The sequence below is a fragment of the Mixophyes fleayi genome, chromosome 2 (genome assembly GCF_038048845.1).
Source record: "Mixophyes fleayi isolate aMixFle1 chromosome 2, aMixFle1.hap1, whole genome shotgun sequence".
NCBI classification, from domain to species: domain Eukaryota; kingdom Metazoa; phylum Chordata; class Amphibia; order Anura; family Limnodynastidae; genus Mixophyes; species Mixophyes fleayi.
In genome coordinates, this window is record NC_134403.1 from 251849666 (window position 1) to 251867221 (window position 17556).

General features: G+C 37.8%; 1 protein-coding gene across 1 annotated transcript; it reads left to right on the forward strand.

Moving 5' to 3' along the window:
- Positions 1-260: 260 nt before the first annotated feature.
- Positions 261-16950, forward strand: OPRD1 (opioid receptor delta 1). Its single transcript, XM_075195870.1, has 3 exons — positions 261-707; positions 11598-11950; positions 12945-16950. The coding sequence occupies exons 1-3, from the start codon at positions 478-480 to the stop codon at positions 13475-13477; spliced, it is 1116 nt and encodes a 371-aa protein (XP_075051971.1). The 5' UTR covers positions 261-477; the 3' UTR covers positions 13478-16950.
- Positions 16951-17556: the final 606 nt, after the last annotated feature.

Below are 17556 nucleotides of genomic sequence, written 5' to 3' on the forward strand. Positions count from 1 at the left end.
ACATATACGTATATAAAGATAGTAAAAAAGGGAAGTGCATGAAGATGGAGTGGGGCTGCAATAAACAGCTTGTCTGAAAGTGATAGGTGTAGCTGCATTGGAGGTATGCCACAATAATTTACAGATATAATGAGAATTATGTAGAGGATTCGGGAAGGTATAATGAAGGTGAGTGTATTGCTGTAAAGAATAATATGTGCTTGGAGAAAATAGGGAATGACTGTGGGGATTGAGGTAATATATGAGTAGGAGGAGTGAATGAAGGAGGGGGAAATGATAAGGGAAGGGGGTGGTAGAGGAAGATCTGCATGTATGAGAGGAGTATTTTTTTCTTACACTCCCTCCTTTCCTTTCAGTAGATGAGGATCGAGAATCCTGTCCTCAACATCCTTCCTGCTGTCTCCACGGTAACACAGACTCTGGTACCACTTGTACTTAGCATCTGTGCTGGAGCAAGTATAAGCCCACTGCTTGAATATGGAGCTAGAGCTGTCCACTTCACGGCTGTACTCAGACATCATCTTCTACAATGCTACACAAAACCTCTCTTCCTCTACTTCATCCAACAGCAGCTTCAGTGTCCCAAGCCAGGGGGTCTCCAGAAACCATGCCTCAATTATAATGGCTGTGGCTATCACTGCCCTCTATTCCGTGGTCTGCGTTGTGGGGCTTCTCGGGAATGTCCTGGTCATGTATGGGATTGTGAGGTACGGGGTGTAATTGGGATTTGGGTAAATATGCAACATATTAACCTTGTGTTATACAGTTATCTTTTTTTAGCTACAAGAGTAACCAATATCCTATGGGAAAGGCATTACTTTGCTAATTTCCTAATGTGTGTAGATTTGTGTTGTCTGCATATACTTATGTATTTTAAATGTAAACAATTCTATGTTTGGGGTATGCCATGTGTAACATCAGACATGTATATGCTGAGAATAAAACTAAATCTTCATTTCTATCCAATTGTGTGTATTGTAAAAACACATATAATGAATCATCTATTTTTACGTAAATGTATATTTGGTTATAAGTGAATGTGTTTTAGTGGAGATGCATACAAGTCTGTAATTAACACAATATTCTGCTCTGTCCAGATTTGTTAGTTTAATATCTATTTGAAGTACATGGTCAGGAGATGATGGTAATATTAGTAAGAATGACCTGAGGACATAGAAATCTTAATTATAGTGGAGGTTTTGTGACAAGAGGAGACAACACACAGTGTTTCCTCATCTTTCTATATAATGGACACCATAACTCATGTCTCTGTATATAAAACTCCCAACTGTTTCTTATATTGCTATGAAAGCTATAGTTTCTTCAATACACATGTGTAATTGTCTTCCATTTGGCTTCTTTAATTCATGTTCTTTGGTATTATTACCCTTACAATCATTTAATTTATATAACACATATAACTACATATAACATCTATATCTCCATATAGGTGTAACTCCCTATAACTACTCCCTATACCTTCAAATATCACTCCATATAACTGTTCATTATAACTCCCCTTATCCTTCCATATAACTACTACCTATAACTCCTTACATCTCTCTATATTACTGCTCTATAACTACTCCTAACTCTCCATATAATTGCTCCCTATAATTCCTGCTATTTTTTCATATAACTTATTATAACTCCTATCTCTCAATACAACTTATGCTATCTCCCCTTATAAGTGTTACTAATAATGCCTCCTAACTCTCCATAGAACTCCTCCTACCTTTCCTTATAACTGCTTCCCATATTTATTTTATTGCTCATATAACTCCACCGATCTATACATGTAACAAGTATATAATGCTTCTCCTGCGCTCCTTAAGGAATCAGAGATAGGGTTTGGGAATGCAGCCTCTTCTCCTCGGGGATTGCCTAAAAATCCCCAAAAATAGATAGTAGTAGTGTATATGGTTGGGATCGGGTGCAAATGGGAAAGGGAAGGACCTCATTGCCCTTCCCTTTCCCATTTGCGCCAAATCTATACATGTAATCTGTATCTATGGTCCCTAAAATTCCTTATTAACTCTTCATAACTTATACTAGATTATTCTTCATATCTCCAGTCCAGGAGATGTCGATGGGAGGGTATAAAATGTTGGTGTTCTTAATGACAGCATTTGTGTCATTAAGTGGGTAGGAAAAAGCATATAATGACACTAACTGCATCATCATGCCCCTGCCCACAGAATGTACTGAGATGCAGTACAGATGCAGAGGCAGTGCTGATGACACAATTTGCGCTATCCTGTCACATTGCTGTCCACCTTGCAGGGATGTAAACTCCAGTGCTTGAAAGTTGCCTGTTGTCTCAGGATTTTAGAGACTCTAGAGTCTTCTGCGCATTCTGGGAGAGTATCAGTATAATAACTCTTATCTCCCATCTAGAATATCCCTGCAACTCCTTCTATCTTTATATAAGTGCATCCTATAAATTTCCTATCTGAAAATAACTACTTAGACCACTCCCTATAATTCTTGATATCTCTCCATTGGGCCTATTAATGAAGCCTGTTTCTGCCTGTCTGTTTCCGCATGGTTTAGGCAAAATTATCGGAGATATCTACTGCATTAGGTATTACTGTGCACGTTTTATTATTAATTGGGACTGTGGTCTGGAACAATTTATCAAGCTCGACCACAATTGTACACTATGGGAAGAGAGGAGGAGGGATTTTCGAATTCCTTCCCAGTAGACCTTATGCTTCTCCTCTCCCTTCTCTAACTAAACAGATTCTGCATATGTGCTGACCTAAGGCTGCGCAAGCAAGACATTGGGCCTGATTTATAAAGTCACGTGAATGCTGATACATGCCTTATTTTGCGTAAAATCGCTCTGCGCGTGCACAGAAACAAACCATGTGCCAGAGAACGCAGCAACATCCAATTCATCTTCAAACGTAAAGGATCCTTACCACAACCTACAATTTCAGGTGGCGGAACGGGAAGGGGACCTGGCATATGCACATAGTCAATGTAAAATAAGATAGTGCCAAGCTTGATTCCAGCTTTGGGCATCTCAAAGGTACGTATTTTTCTGTCATATCACTTGCACCAGCTACAGATCTGGTGTAAGTGTTAATACTAGTGATGGTAGTTGCATATGCATATGCATGCTAGAACATGTGTTTGCAATCAAGAGCAGCTGTAAAAATGCTTTTTATGTACCGAAGACATTAATAACATCCTAATAAATTAATTTTATGGAAGAAAAAAATAAAAAACAATCAAAAAAATGTTAAGTCATTAATGATTATGGGCCTGATTCATTAAGGAAAGTTAAGTAAAAAACTGAGTAAGTAGTTCTCCTGGACAAAACCATGTTACAATGCAAGGGGTGCAGATTAGTTTTCTATTTTGCACATGACTTAAATACTGTCTGTTTTTTCATGTAACACACAAATAATTGATAGCTTATTTGTACACTGAAATTTAAAGTTGATATTTGTGTGTTACATGAAAAAAGCAGACAGTATTTAACTTATGTGCAAAATAGAAAACTAATTAGCACCCCTTGCATTGTAACATGGTTTTGTCCAGGAGACTACTTACTCACTTACTGTGACTTTTCAACAAATAGACCCGAACCTCTATCCCTTATTACTGTGAAAAACAGCAATAAGGGATGATAATTTATGTGGCAATTTTGCAGTGGGTCATAAATAGATCCCAATATAACTACTCGTTATATCTCTCTCTTTTCATATAACTTCTCTTTTTTCAATTAAGCTGCTCGCAATGGCTCCTCTGATATCCCTTTATAAATGTTTCCCCTTTCTAAAATGAATATGCATTAAACATGAAAACAATAAGATATTCATATTCAGTAAAGCAGATATGTTTGCTTAACTTCGATTAAAGCGTTTTAATTATAATGGTGTTTCTACAAATCTGGAGGTTTTAGTCCTTTTTATATGTATGTACCAGATTTTGCCCAACACTTGGAATATATTTGGTGCTATTTTGTTAAGGTCCAGAAAAATATTTCATAAATACCAGAAAACAGTGTGAAGTACTTGTGGACATCATATTGTTTTCACTTTTCATCTCTATTTTTACAGTTTTACCACAGTGTCTATATTAATAATCGTAGTTCTATACTCTTGAGGGAGTTGTGTGGCTAGGCAAGACTCTAAGCTTATTTCCCCATCGTTGGCATTGAGCCTTTTCTAAATGATGACAGCTGGCATTGCTGCCTAGGCTGGCACAGGACCCAGATCTTGAATTATTTGTGATCCTAGACATACACAGTGCTGTAATTCCTTCTATACCTAGAATACCTTGGGGAGATGTATTATACTTCTAATATACAACACATTTATGTAATGTCACAGTAATTAAATGTTGAACACACACACACTTGGGGCAAAAAACAAGCAAACTGTTTACTGTGGTTAGAAAAAGTTACTTTGTTGAACGAGAACAAAGACTATGTCTAAATTACCTAAATCAATTACAACTCGCATTTAAAGAGTTTTAAAGTGGCCCTGCGACCACCATGTAAAATCGCACTGGAATATAGTTCACCAAATAAGCATTTGGGATCAAAACAAAGATCTTTTGTAGTTACTGTTATTTTTTTATTATTCTAGCAACGACCATGCATGAAGGTACTCTCATTAATTTTATGCTTTTGCTCTCATTTATAGCCTCGCTTTCATATTAGCTATTTGCTCTCATTCATAGCCTCTCGTTCATTTTAGCCTATTGCTTAATCTATCTTCTCTCTTATTTGCATAAATGCCATAGCAATTTCTTTGATACTATTAAACAGGTGCCCTACCCATTACCATGACGCTATGATGCCAGTAATTTCTGTATGACTACACCATCTAGTCCTGTTCAACAGAGCTCCATATAGTTCTTCGGACCTTAATGAAGAGGAATGGATGGAATGTAATACTGAGCCCTGAGCTGTGGCACAGCTGCACTAAATATGAGCAGATTGCACCTGTGATAGGCATTTGGTTTCATGTACCAGAGGGAGTCATGGGGTATTATTATCAGGGCAGATAGTACATATTATTTAAAAACATTTTAAGCTAGGGATACAGTATAGAATTATATATCATGTTAATGTTTATGGGAGGCAGTTAGCCCAACGCTTGAATTGCTCCCACATACAGCCATTACAGCTAGAGACCTTTAGATTGCATTAATATTTGTCAATAAAAGATACTACAAACCAGAATGATTACATTATATGGATCCTTCTCTCTGTAGGTCAAATCCAGATGCTCCAGAAATCTATATATTTTATATTTATAATATCATCATTTTCATTTTGCTGTTGTCATTTTACTGTGTAGAGTATTTTTAGTCCAAAGCTTTTGGATTTAATTTCAACGAATATTGGCAGAGGAAGGAGAACTACTAAGGGTCACCTTTCCTAAAACTCCTAATTTTTACTGAGTGATATGAGTAATCATCATATGTAGTAAAGGCAAATTGCAATGTAAATCACTACTTTTTCAAACTTCCAAAAGAAAAAAAACTATGTCTCCATTGTGTAGTGTAGAGCAGGATTAATTTAGTACAGATGATAAATTTTCTTACTCAGACATGACTGTCATTATTACTGTGGAACAATCTGTGAAATAAGTTAAATAAATATTACTTTTAAGAAAATAACAATTAAAAAAAAACGGTCGACACTTATCTCTACAATATCAGATGTATGTGTTTTCTACTGAAAAGAGCAGGTGGTATTCTATTCATTTAAGATTAAAATTAATTTATCAGTAAAGGCAGCATTTTTAATTATTATGTATTGCAAATGTGTTGGTGCACATATAACAAAGCAAAAATAAATAATGAATCAATACTTATACTTATTTCAATCCCTACAAATAAAAATCTTCAAACTCATTTGAAAAGAACTAAACTGAGAGGTTTGACCCAGTGTGAATGCATTTGCACATACTCGCTGGGCAGGATAGAGGCGATCTCGATTTTATATAAATCTGTGCAACTCCTTGAATCCCAAACTCTTGAAAAACATGAAGCCCTGTGGGAATAAAAACTGGACTCTAGAAGAAATAGGCTGGGAATGTGATAACATTAGGAAAAGGGTAGCTAACGTCTCCATTAATGTAGCAATTAAGAAAAATGCATACAAAATTCACACTAGATGGTATCTAGTTCTCGGTAGACTACACAAGATGTACCCCAAAAATTTCTCCAACCTATGTAGGAGAAAATGTTGCTCTGCTGACATTTTTATGCACATTTGTTAGGAATGTCCCCTTTTCGCTAATTTTGGGCGTTTGGCCCTTGACCTTATCTATGAAATGACACATACCATAAGAACCAACTATTTGATTACTGAACAGTCCTATCAAATCACTCAATAGATAAATGCATTGTACATATAAGCAATACATCAAAACTAATACCATAGGAGGGTAAAAAGTAACACAACCCCACCCATTCAGCTAAAAATGTCTTAAAAATACCTATCTGGTTTCAATATAATAATTACTATTTCTAGTAACCCACCGTTAAAGATTTTACTGCAGCCATATTATGGGAGACATGTTTTACCGAATGAGTGGATAAGTCTTGGTGGAAGGGTAACCTAGAAAAATCCAAGGGTCTTCAGAGATCGATGCCTCTAGTAGCAGATTCAAGGCTTTGCTGCAAAACATAGAAATCTTTGACAAGTTCACCACACATGATATAGGGCTTACCTGTACCCACAATTACTCCAGCCCATGGGTCAGAGTTACAAAACATTTTGCTTAGTTTATCAGATGTATAATACCACCTATAATATAGTTTATATGATGTCTACATAGTTGAGATTGAGCTTGAGCTGTTTTATCTCTTATTTGTTCCCAAAAGATTTCCTCATGAGGGGGCCCAATATCTTTTTCCTATGCATGTTTGTTCCTACTTTGGAAATCTGTGCTGATATCAAGTAACGTGCAATATTAATTAGATAATAACTCTACGTAAGTGAGATTGGAGACATAGTTTTTCAAATGGAGAGGTACCTTAGAAAATCTCAAACTGAGGGAGTATAAAGGGAAAGTGTCTAAACTGTGAATATTCAAATTGTATTGGAGACAGAGCAGGGTATTTTTTGGGGTTGTAGATAATACGGAGAAGTGAGAACCTTCTTATAAATATCCCTGTCTGAATCCAAGACTGAAAATTTTGGGGGGTAAGGTCAGGAGGCAAACACAGATTATCCAAAATGGGGAATTAATCGATAATGATTATACTTCAGTGCACACAAATTCCAAAGCTTTAGGGTTGGAAGGAGAACAATGTTGAATGGTCTGGGCTTTTTAGAGAGGCCCAAATGGAAAAAAAGAGAAATGAGAGTTCAGCCTCAATGTCCAACCTAAAGATTGTGTTAGAAGGTGTAAAGGTTGCTGCTATCTGTGTGAAGTGTGCAGCCAATATGTACAAAACATCCCAACCTGAGAGTCACAGATTACAGTGTAATGTCACAGTTGAGGTCAAAAGGACATGACAGGGTGAATTTAGGATATGATATAATTTGGAAACATGTTATAAGGGTGTTTCTTTGCTCACTAGTGTTTCCTCAAGCAAGGTTACAGGTCTGCAATGGGACGAGTGGTTGCCCAAAGGTTTTAAAATAATATAGTCTACTATATCAAGATATCTGTCTGGTAAATTACCTAAAACATGTGGTGTCGGAAGGAGAAATGTGTTAAGTAGTTTCAAAATTGGCCACAGTATGTGTATCCCCAGAAGCAGTATGTGCATCTGTAATTTTTTATGGCAAAAGGAGATTTCCACAGGAATGTGTTACGAGCCGCGGCGATGTCCAGCCACCGCGACTCTCTTACCTCCGTCCCGGCCATCGCTATGACGAGCGGGACGTCACTTCCGGGGGCTCGCCGGCCGCTGCCATAGCAACGGCCAGACGCTCTTCTGTCCAGCGCCGCGTCCCGGCATTACAGAGCAGCCGGGCGCGTGCGCAACAGCGGGGCAAGCCTGCGGGCTAATTAATTCTATCAAGGGACAGCCTGTGGGCAATTAGTGTATTGGGCTCTCATTGGCCTGTTTCAGTATTTAAGGCAGGGAGGGCTTAGCCTCCCTGCCGGTTATAGCTTCCAGTTCCTGTGTTGCTGCCTGCTGTTGCTCTCCTGTACCCTTGGTGATAACCTTTTGGATTGATTTCTGCCATGTATGACCTCTGCCTGTTTCCTGGATTTGCCTGCTTGCCTGTGCCCTAGACCTACTGGCCTGTACCACCGTTTCTGCTGTATTGCCCGTGACCTCGACCCTTGGCTTGTTTCTGGACTATTCTTCCTAGTAAGTGACCCCTGACCCCGGCCTGACCTTTGGAACTGTTGCCTGCCATTACCTCTGCTCCTGGGTTCCCCGCAGCTGATACACACCACACGACCCTCTGTAGTCTGCAGCCAAGTCTGTCCCCACCACTAGGGGCTCCAGTGAACACCTGACTATAGAGTAGACTCCGGGTGGTGTTGTATTGGTTGGTAGGGTTCCTGACAGAATGTTTGTATTTATTAGCAATATCATTGAACAAGGATTTGGAAGAAAAGCTCCCAAAAAGAATGTAATGTTTTAGGAAAAGTCCCAGTGTATAAATCTCAGTAGATATTATTGCCTGAGCAAGCCTCCCTCAGTGTTATGACCACGTTAACAGATTGCCTATCCTAGACACTAGTCTGGCATTTTGGTAATGATATTCTTAACCTTAGCCAGGGGCAGGGGGCATCTGCCCCCCACATTCCCATAATGGGCTACCTTGGGCTGGGTCACCTGCATTTTTTTCCTTTAAAATGGGCTGCTGAGTCGAGTCTTGCCCCTCCCCCTTCCCCCCGGGGCTGAAGTTTGCCAGCCCTCCCCTGACCTTAGCCACATGTCGTAAAGGACTTAAAACTGTGGGATACATGTCTAGATATGGAGTTTTAGCAAGGAAAAGAAATATGGAAGGGTAAAATAAAAGGAATTACATCTTAAACAATTGATGGTGAAATTGGACAAGAAGTTAAAGTTGTCAAATTTTCCTCATAGTGGATAGAGTATCAAGTGGTTTTGAAAGGATAATTTTGAGGTCATGTGGTTTAGTTCAAATGAACTAAACCAAATGTATTTTAGAGGGTTGGTCTACTCTAAGTGAATCATTAAGCTTCAAAACAAAGACGAGGATTGTGGACAACCGTACCTCGTGCATTACACACCCATCATTCTAACATAAGGAGTTAAAGCTATGTTTTTATACATGTATAGGCAAGATACATGGACCACATGGTGGCACAGTGGTTAGCATTACTGTCTCACAGAGCTGGGGTCATGAGTTTGATGCTTGACCAGGGTGTGGTTTGTATGTGCTCACCATGTTTTTGTGTGGGTTTCCTCATACACTCCAAAAACATACCAGTAGGTTTATTGGATGCTGACTGAAATGGACCCTACTCTGTGTCTTTGTGTGTTAGAAAATTAAGATTGTAAGCAGCAAATGGAGTAAAGCCTGATGTCAATGACAAATATAATCTGTGCAGCTCTATATCATATGGTGCTATATAAATAAAATGAGTATTAATACTCATACTTCAAGCAACATCAGGGAGGTGTAAGTCTCTTGACTAAGACAGGGATCTGCTGGCACATATTACTAACATTAGTTACTAACATTGAAAAAACACTCAAGACGAAACTTAAAGCAGTGCAGATGTGCTACCTGCATGTTAAGGGCTCTACAGACAGAGGACGCTAAGCTCCCAATGTAATATCACCACGGGACAGTATAAATCCAATTATACAATTCTATTGTTTTTTTTTCACTTCAATAAAATAAACAGTGGCTCACAAAAGTATCAAACCCCCTAAAAGTCAACAGATCTGTCTGTGTTACAAATTACACTTACAGAGATTGTTCCAGCCAGTATGTTTTATTGTGAACCAGTAGACTTTTACAGTAAATTATCAAAACTCACAATTCATTATTTGTTTGCTAATTTATTTTTTGGGGGGGAGGGTAAAAAAAATGCAGCTTGCTGAAGTATTCAACTCGATGTACTGTGAAAGCTCCGTGCTTTCACAGATGAAAGATATTGCACTAACAAATGACTTTCAGTTAGCCTCTACCTATGAATCATTAAAAAAGGTCAGCTTTGTGAATCTGAGGGAATGCTTTGAAAATGAAGACCAAAGAGCATTCTAAGAAAATTAAAGATGAACTAATAGACATGCACAAGATAGAAATAGGCTACAAAATAATATCATACTTGCCAACTCTCCCGGAAAGTCCGGGAGACTCCCAAAATTCGAGTCAGTCTCCCGCATTTCACAGAGAATCATTTGACGCGATTCTCGGTGAATCACGCCATTTTGGAGGGCGGGAGGGGGCGGGACGAGTCCAATCACGTCATTTTGGCCCCGCCCCCGCGGCACAAATTACGTTTTCGCAGGGGGGCAAAATGACGCGATTGGCCTCGTCCCGCCCCCTCCCGCCCTCCAGTCTCACCCCCTCTCCCGGAAACAAGTTTCCGGGAGTTGGCAACTATGATTAATATCCAAGTGCTTAGATCGGTGGTAGACATTAACGCGACTACCACAACACCGACTGCGGCTTACCCAACTTGAGAAGTGCAAAGTTCTCAATGATGAAACACTGGTAAGCCCGAAGGTTTGAAATGACTAGCTGCCACAATCTCGAGGAATGAAAAAGCCAGCACACAGCAAGTCACATGACTTTCTAGGACGATACTATTATTACCGGTGTTAAGGGAGTAATGCAAGGAGGTGGCGGATGTATAATATTTTATAGCAAGGCTTCTACTTTCTACATCCGCCACCTCCTTGAATTACTCTCTTACTACACATTCTTGACAGCTTTTAAATGAATCAGGGCAAACATATTATTATTTTATAAAATTGCCAACCCTGGAACAGGACTGCCCCACACTCTCACTGATAAGCTCAACCCCCTTTCCAATGAAGCTTCACCCAATTTTTCACGGAGATGCAGCGAATCAGCATTTTCCTGATCCTGTATAAATTCAGGCTTCTGCATTATGGATGCTGGGGCGCTCCTGAATACACCTAGACATTTAAAGGATGATTAATATTGCTCAAATATAGAGGGCCTAAATAGAATACAAATAAAATTATTGATCCTGAACCTCGAAAAGGACAGTTGCTGGTAAAACTACAGTTTAATGTAATGTAACTAATCTCTGCTTTTTAGTAAATGACCTGACCCAGTGTTAAATTATGAACAGTATGGCATTTTCTTTTGTATTGTAGCAGACAAATGCATTGGGTTCCTCTCTCCTCAGTGCATTTCTTTATTCAGACTTTATAATAATCTCTAGTTTACCAAAATGTTTCTTATTTTTTCCCTATTAAATCCTTCTTGTTTCCTTGATTATTTATGCAGTGATACCACAAACTGGTAATTTCCCCACATGCACTGTGGGACATAGAATACAACAGTTTCCTTCTTTTGTTATGGCAGTACTATTACAACAGTATTGTTACTTACCTATACCCTTTCTGAAATCATACAAAATTTAATTTTCTGCTTGAGGGCTCAACAATTTCATTTGTCATCCACATCTTAACTTGCATATGTTTCACAGATACACCAAGATGAAGACAGCCACCAACATTTACATCTTCAATCTGGCACTGGCTGATGCTCTAGCTACCAGCACCTTACCTTTCCAGAGTGCTAAGTACCTCATGGAGACCTGGCCGTTTGGAGAAGTACTCTGCAAAGTTGTTCTGTCGATAGACTACTACAACATGTTCACCAGTATTTTCACCTTGACCATGATGAGTGTGGACCGCTATGTGGCTGTGTGCCATCCTGTACGAGCTCTGGACTTTCGAACCCCCTCTAAGGCAAAAGCCATAAATGTCTGCATCTGGATTTTGTCATCAGTTATTGGGGTCCCCATTATGGTCATGGCGGTTACCAAAACAAATAAAGGTAGGTGGGCGCTATAGTGAAATGTAAATCTTTTATTGTGACTGCTGATAGATGTAGACTAAATGAGCCCATGAGACATAAACAAAGTGTTTTATGGGAACTATCATCATCATCATCACTATTTATTTATATAGCGCCACTGATTCAGTACAGAGAACTCATTCACATCAGTCCCTGTCCCATTGAACTATACTGCGAAGCACAAGATAATCCCAGAGATGTGATGAACACCAAATTTGTCAGTGAGCCAGTCACTCACTTTATGTAAGACTTTTGCATATATTGTGTTACTTAGTAAGAATAACTGGGACCATCTCTCATTTTTGTTATATAACCATTCACTGGGTAGAGATATGACATAGCTTTTTCACATCACAATTGATCCAGACAAACGTGAAAGCATGATATTTTTTCACTAACTTATGACAGTACTTAGTACAAAGCATTCATAAACCAACTACCACAAGGAATCTTTGGTTCTAGCTTTAACAAGCTGGCCGTGTACTTCGTTTTATAGCGGTGTTTTTGACATGACAGTCTTACTGCATTAGTTTGACAAGAGTGTGACATAAGAACTCTGCCCAATGTACCGCCATGGATCTTTGATAGGGAACGCAGCTTTCTCATCCTTGATAGGCAGCCCTGACCTTAGTCACACACCAGTGTACACAAGAGGCAGCACACTTAGCTCCTGAAATAATCTATGCTGTGTAAATATTACGTTGATTTGGTTCACTACAGGGTAATCAGTTCCTAATCACTTGAAAACTAGAGACAAAAGGAAACAGCAAGGGATGAAGAGGTGCTCTGAGCCTAGTCAAAAGCACCTTAAATTGCTTATACAGGGCTGGATTTAACAACTTTTCCCCATAAATTAGTGGATCACTTTCCAAAGTTTATATACATTTAAAATGAATGGCGGGGATATAACAAGGAGGAGAGCCCAGCATTTATGCTTTGTGTTCATTTTCTTTGTTTTCTTTACCTTCAACAGCTGGTACGATTTCCTGCACTCTTCAATTCCCTCGCCCAGATTGGTACTGGGACACTGTTACCAAAATATGTGTCTTCATTTTCGCCTTTGTAGTGCCAGTCTTGGTAATCACAGTATGCTACGGGTTAATGATCCTGCGCCTTCGCAGTGTACGTCTCCTATCTGGCTCAAGAGAGAAAGACCGCAACCTGCGCCGCATAACCCGTATGGTCTTAGTTGTGGTGGCTGCCTTTATCATCTGTTGGACACCTATTCATATCTTTGTCATTGTGTGGACCATGGTGGAAATTGACAAGAGGAACCCTTATGTGGTAGCTAGCTGGCATTTCTGCATTGCCCTAGGGTACACCAATAGCAGCCTGAACCCTGTCCTCTATGCTTTCTTAGATGAAAATTTCAAGAGATGCTTCAGAGAATTCTGCCTTCCTTTCCGCTCACATTCAGAGCAGAGCAGTTTCAGCAGAGCCCGTAACACGACTCGGGACCATGTATCCACCTGTGCACAGTCGCATGCACCAGACAAGCCGGTATGACTAGACATGGTTGGCCGAAGGAGAGGATCCCGAGGCTGCAGAGCAGAAGATCTGAACTCAGAAGTCACTCAGGTTACCAGCACAACTGAATTTTAGCAGAAAAATTCATCGGACCCATCTGAAATTAAGTTGTCCAGAATATTTTGCTATTTTATCACTTTTCAAGAAGATCCATTGTGTAATGAACTGAAATGAAAATTTTCATTCTTATCCCACAAAGTTGACAATCAAACAAACTTTTCACAAATGGATCTTAGGTGACTCCAGAATCCAGCAGAAGCTGTGGGGACAAACCTTAAGGGTACAATTGATATTGCTACATATGTATCTTCCATAAAATTAAAAACTGAACTACTTAACTTTCTGAAACGAAACAGTTTACTGAACCTTATTGTACATTTAATCCAATGCATTGGCTAGGAATAGGGATCGTCCTACTTCCACCAATTTTCAGCTACTTTCCTTTTGGTCTTGAGTTTAAATATTCCACATCTACAGAAGAGGAGTTTTGTCTAAATATCCCATTTCACACCTTGAAAACAATAAGAAAGGACATTGGGTTTGTTCACTTGGTTGTCCGTGGTTTCTAATAGGGTGGTCAATACATGCCCAACTACAATCTAAACAAGACAATGCATTTGTTACATGTTTTTCAACAAGAAGAAAAACTAAGAAGTGAAAGTCAGATCAGTTATCAATGCACAACCAAATTCACCAAATCATAGGATAAAAAAAAAGTTTCTTAATTTACAAAAAGACAAACAACATACTTGTACTTTGGGCATTGATTAGAGCAAGTTTGTAACGCGTACTGAAAACTCTACTTGTCTACACATGGTTTTTCAGAAAAGAAGCAATAAACAACTTGCACAAAAAGCTTGGAAATTATCATGATGAACAATGTGTTTGCTGGAAGTCAGGCCTTCTACTTTGATTACTTAATATATATATATATATATATATATATATATATATATATATATATATATATATATGATTGTATGGCACACAATGTATTTTAGACTGAAAAGACTGTAAACTTGCTGTACTGTACAGAAAATTGCTTTTTATTTCTATCCTTCTATAGCATAACAGATTTCTGTAGTTCCTGGGGATCATCACGTGGCAGCGGGCAGTCTGTTACCTTGTAATCAGCACTTTGTCTCTTAGAGTCGTAAAGAGATATTTTGCAGGTTCTGTAAGAATATATACATATACATCATTGTCATACACAGAGATTGTGCTACATTTGTGACAGTGGCTAGTAACCTACTTAATCACATATTTTTAATTAATACTCCCTTTCTCTTTTATTAATATGTTCGTTGCATATGTGGCTGAAAATTCCTCAGAATTCTAGTCTATTGTTGTCCAAACCATATTCTCAGGGCTGGATGTTACCATTAAGTCACTTCAAATCATTAACCTCATCTGTTATTTTATGTTACCTGAGTCACCTTGTCTCTAGCAGACCAATCCATTAATGTACGCCTCACTTCTCTTGCACATAGCCACTATGGAACCTCTGAATAGCCATGCTAGTGACACGACCCTGCACATTCAAAATACCATTATTACTTGCACTAATTCATATTGTGATAAACACCAGTATATTAATAGGTATAATACATGTATTGCTACTGTGGTAATATGCTGTATTGTTTTATTAACGTGTAGTTTTGTATAAAAAATTAGTGAGTAGTAACATCATCCGTATTAGTTTCATAATATTAGAACAATGCTACAGCTCATAAGTATTACTAGTCCTTTTTTATAGTCCAATTCAATAATTTAAATTTTATGATACATCTATAGTTAACAGATTCAAATACTCTACCATTCAGGGCTCATTCACAGTTTTCTGACACTAACTAATGCTTGTAAATCATAGTTAAAAAATCATGAATTGTTTGGCGTTCATTCCAACCATTGTGTTCTAAAATCTTAAACTTTGTTTAAAATTTTAGAAGGTGGTATGACCTGTTCTCATGTATTAGTGTACGCTAGCAGTTCAATATATTGTGTTGGTAAAAGCACAATTCATGAAAAGCATCGGAAAACACTTTAAAAATGCATCATTAAAACGCGTCTATAGCAGGCATTTGTTTTCATGTGTTTTACCTATTTTCAAAGCATATGAGTGAATTAGTGGAAAAATATTGTAATCAAAGGCATAGAAGCAAAACACAATTTCATATTTATTTAATTGAAAAAAATATTTCTAAAAATATAGCATATATGCATTTAATTTCTCATTGGAACAATTCCTTTTTCCCATTTTTCTCCACCTGTAGCAATGTCTAGTGCCAATGCAAAGTACCAATGGGAAAGAGCCAAATAATCAGCCACTGCCACTTTTCATATGTACCTAGCTTTGTTAATAATTTGAATATGATCTAATTTACTACTGATATATATCGATGCTGTCCATTCTCCACATGCAACCAGTGTCATAACTAAATATTTTACAAGATATATAAATTATACTTCTATATCTTAGACATTACAAATATAGGCATTACATTTGCTTAATTGAATGTGGTTGTAGGCTACAGACGAATAAATAATATATATTTCTAATATTTTTCCATTTCTATTGTTATTATATGCAAAGAAATACATAGTAAATAACGTGTTTTGAAGTACCCAATACTAAAATATCTAAACTGTGAATGGGAATAAATTACCCTATATACCAATTGGACTTGTGCTTTGATAGTCTTGATAAATATTTCTTCCAGTAATAAGACTTTTTCTGTAAGCTAATCTAGTTATTGGAGGTGCAGTTGTCTGGCTACATTGGCTCGTCCAGGAGGCTGTTTTAAAGTCGCAGTTGTCCTTTGCATATTTAATTCATTGGGTTTCCTGTCCTTAAATATGAAGCTATTTGTGATAGCTTATTTTTGCACTATTTTTGCTACAAACCTTTTCAATAAATAACCCAAAATGTTAAAAATAACCACCTGTAAATAAGTGTAAACACAACGCTTACATGCTGTAGAACGGAAAATAAAGGTAAGGATATAGGAGGAACAATTGTATATGGGTATGTGAATATAGAATTTCTTAGGGAAACATAAAGACGCCACCACTGTAATTATGGAAAAGATGAAATGTATAAAACAGGAGAGGAATTTATAGAGGGTGACAAACAGAGAGAGCAGAAGAAGGAAAGAGGAATAGATAAGGATATGTGCTAATGGGTTCCAGGAGAATTTAGTCTAATATAAAGTTGTCAGTGCATTGTAGATAATGTGCTAGTGAATATTTATGCTATGTTTTTGTTTTTCTTCAAGTTCATTGCTCTGCCGGTGTCACTGTGCATTTACTCCACTCCTGTTGATGAATTGCTATGTGTATTTACTTTTGTAGTACTTAATAAAGTGGATGAAGCAGCAAAACCCTGTGATTGCCTAAAATGGAAATCTCCTTTACTTTACATATATGATAATAGGGGGAATGTGACTCCAGGCTAACTAATTGGAGCAGTTGATTAAAAAAAATCATTTAAGATGCAGAGGAGAAAATAGATAAGATATTTGTTGACACTGGAATTAAATTAGATTTAACTATTAAACTGCTGTGTTCTACTGGTGTCATAGAAGAAAGTTCATCTAAGTGTCTGAGAAAAGAAAGAAATATGTATACAGATTTTAACACAATTGCCTGGGGTTTTAAGTTGGAAACTACAGTGAAAAGTACATTAGGCTAATGATCTGTATTAAGGCATTATAGTAAGTAGTACTTTTATGACACACACATAAACTCACATAAAACATGCAGTACTACAGAAAAGAAACAATATTCATCTTGGATCGTCTTTATATATCCTCAATGCCCAAGTTTGAAGCGTAGTCCAAAGTAAATATTTTTTATCTCAGGTGCCTCTTAAACTCAGACATTTGTTACCTATCCATGTACCCTAGACTTCAGACATACTGTTACCAGAGCACAAGTGGTAACGTAAACTGCTCACGCAATAACTTGAATTATACCACGTTTGGCAACATTTCAGTAACATTTTCATGGATACGGTGCCGCTGGTCTAGTATATCCATATACAGGACACTGCATGCAAT

What these genes read in the sequence shown, in the direction of transcription:
- OPRD1 (XM_075195870.1), top strand. Translation starts at nt 478, where the DNA reads ATGGAGCTAGAGCTGTCCACTTCACGGCTGTACTCAGACATCATCTTC. An exon ending in GTCATGTATGGGATTGTGAG is followed by an intron (nt 708 to 11,597) that starts GTACGGGGTGTA and finishes TATGTTTCACAG; the next exon opens with ATACACCAAGATGAAGACAG. An exon ending in GGTTACCAAAACAAATAAAG is followed by an intron (nt 11,951 to 12,944) that starts GTAGGTGGGCGC and finishes TACCTTCAACAG; the next exon opens with CTGGTACGATTTCCTGCACT.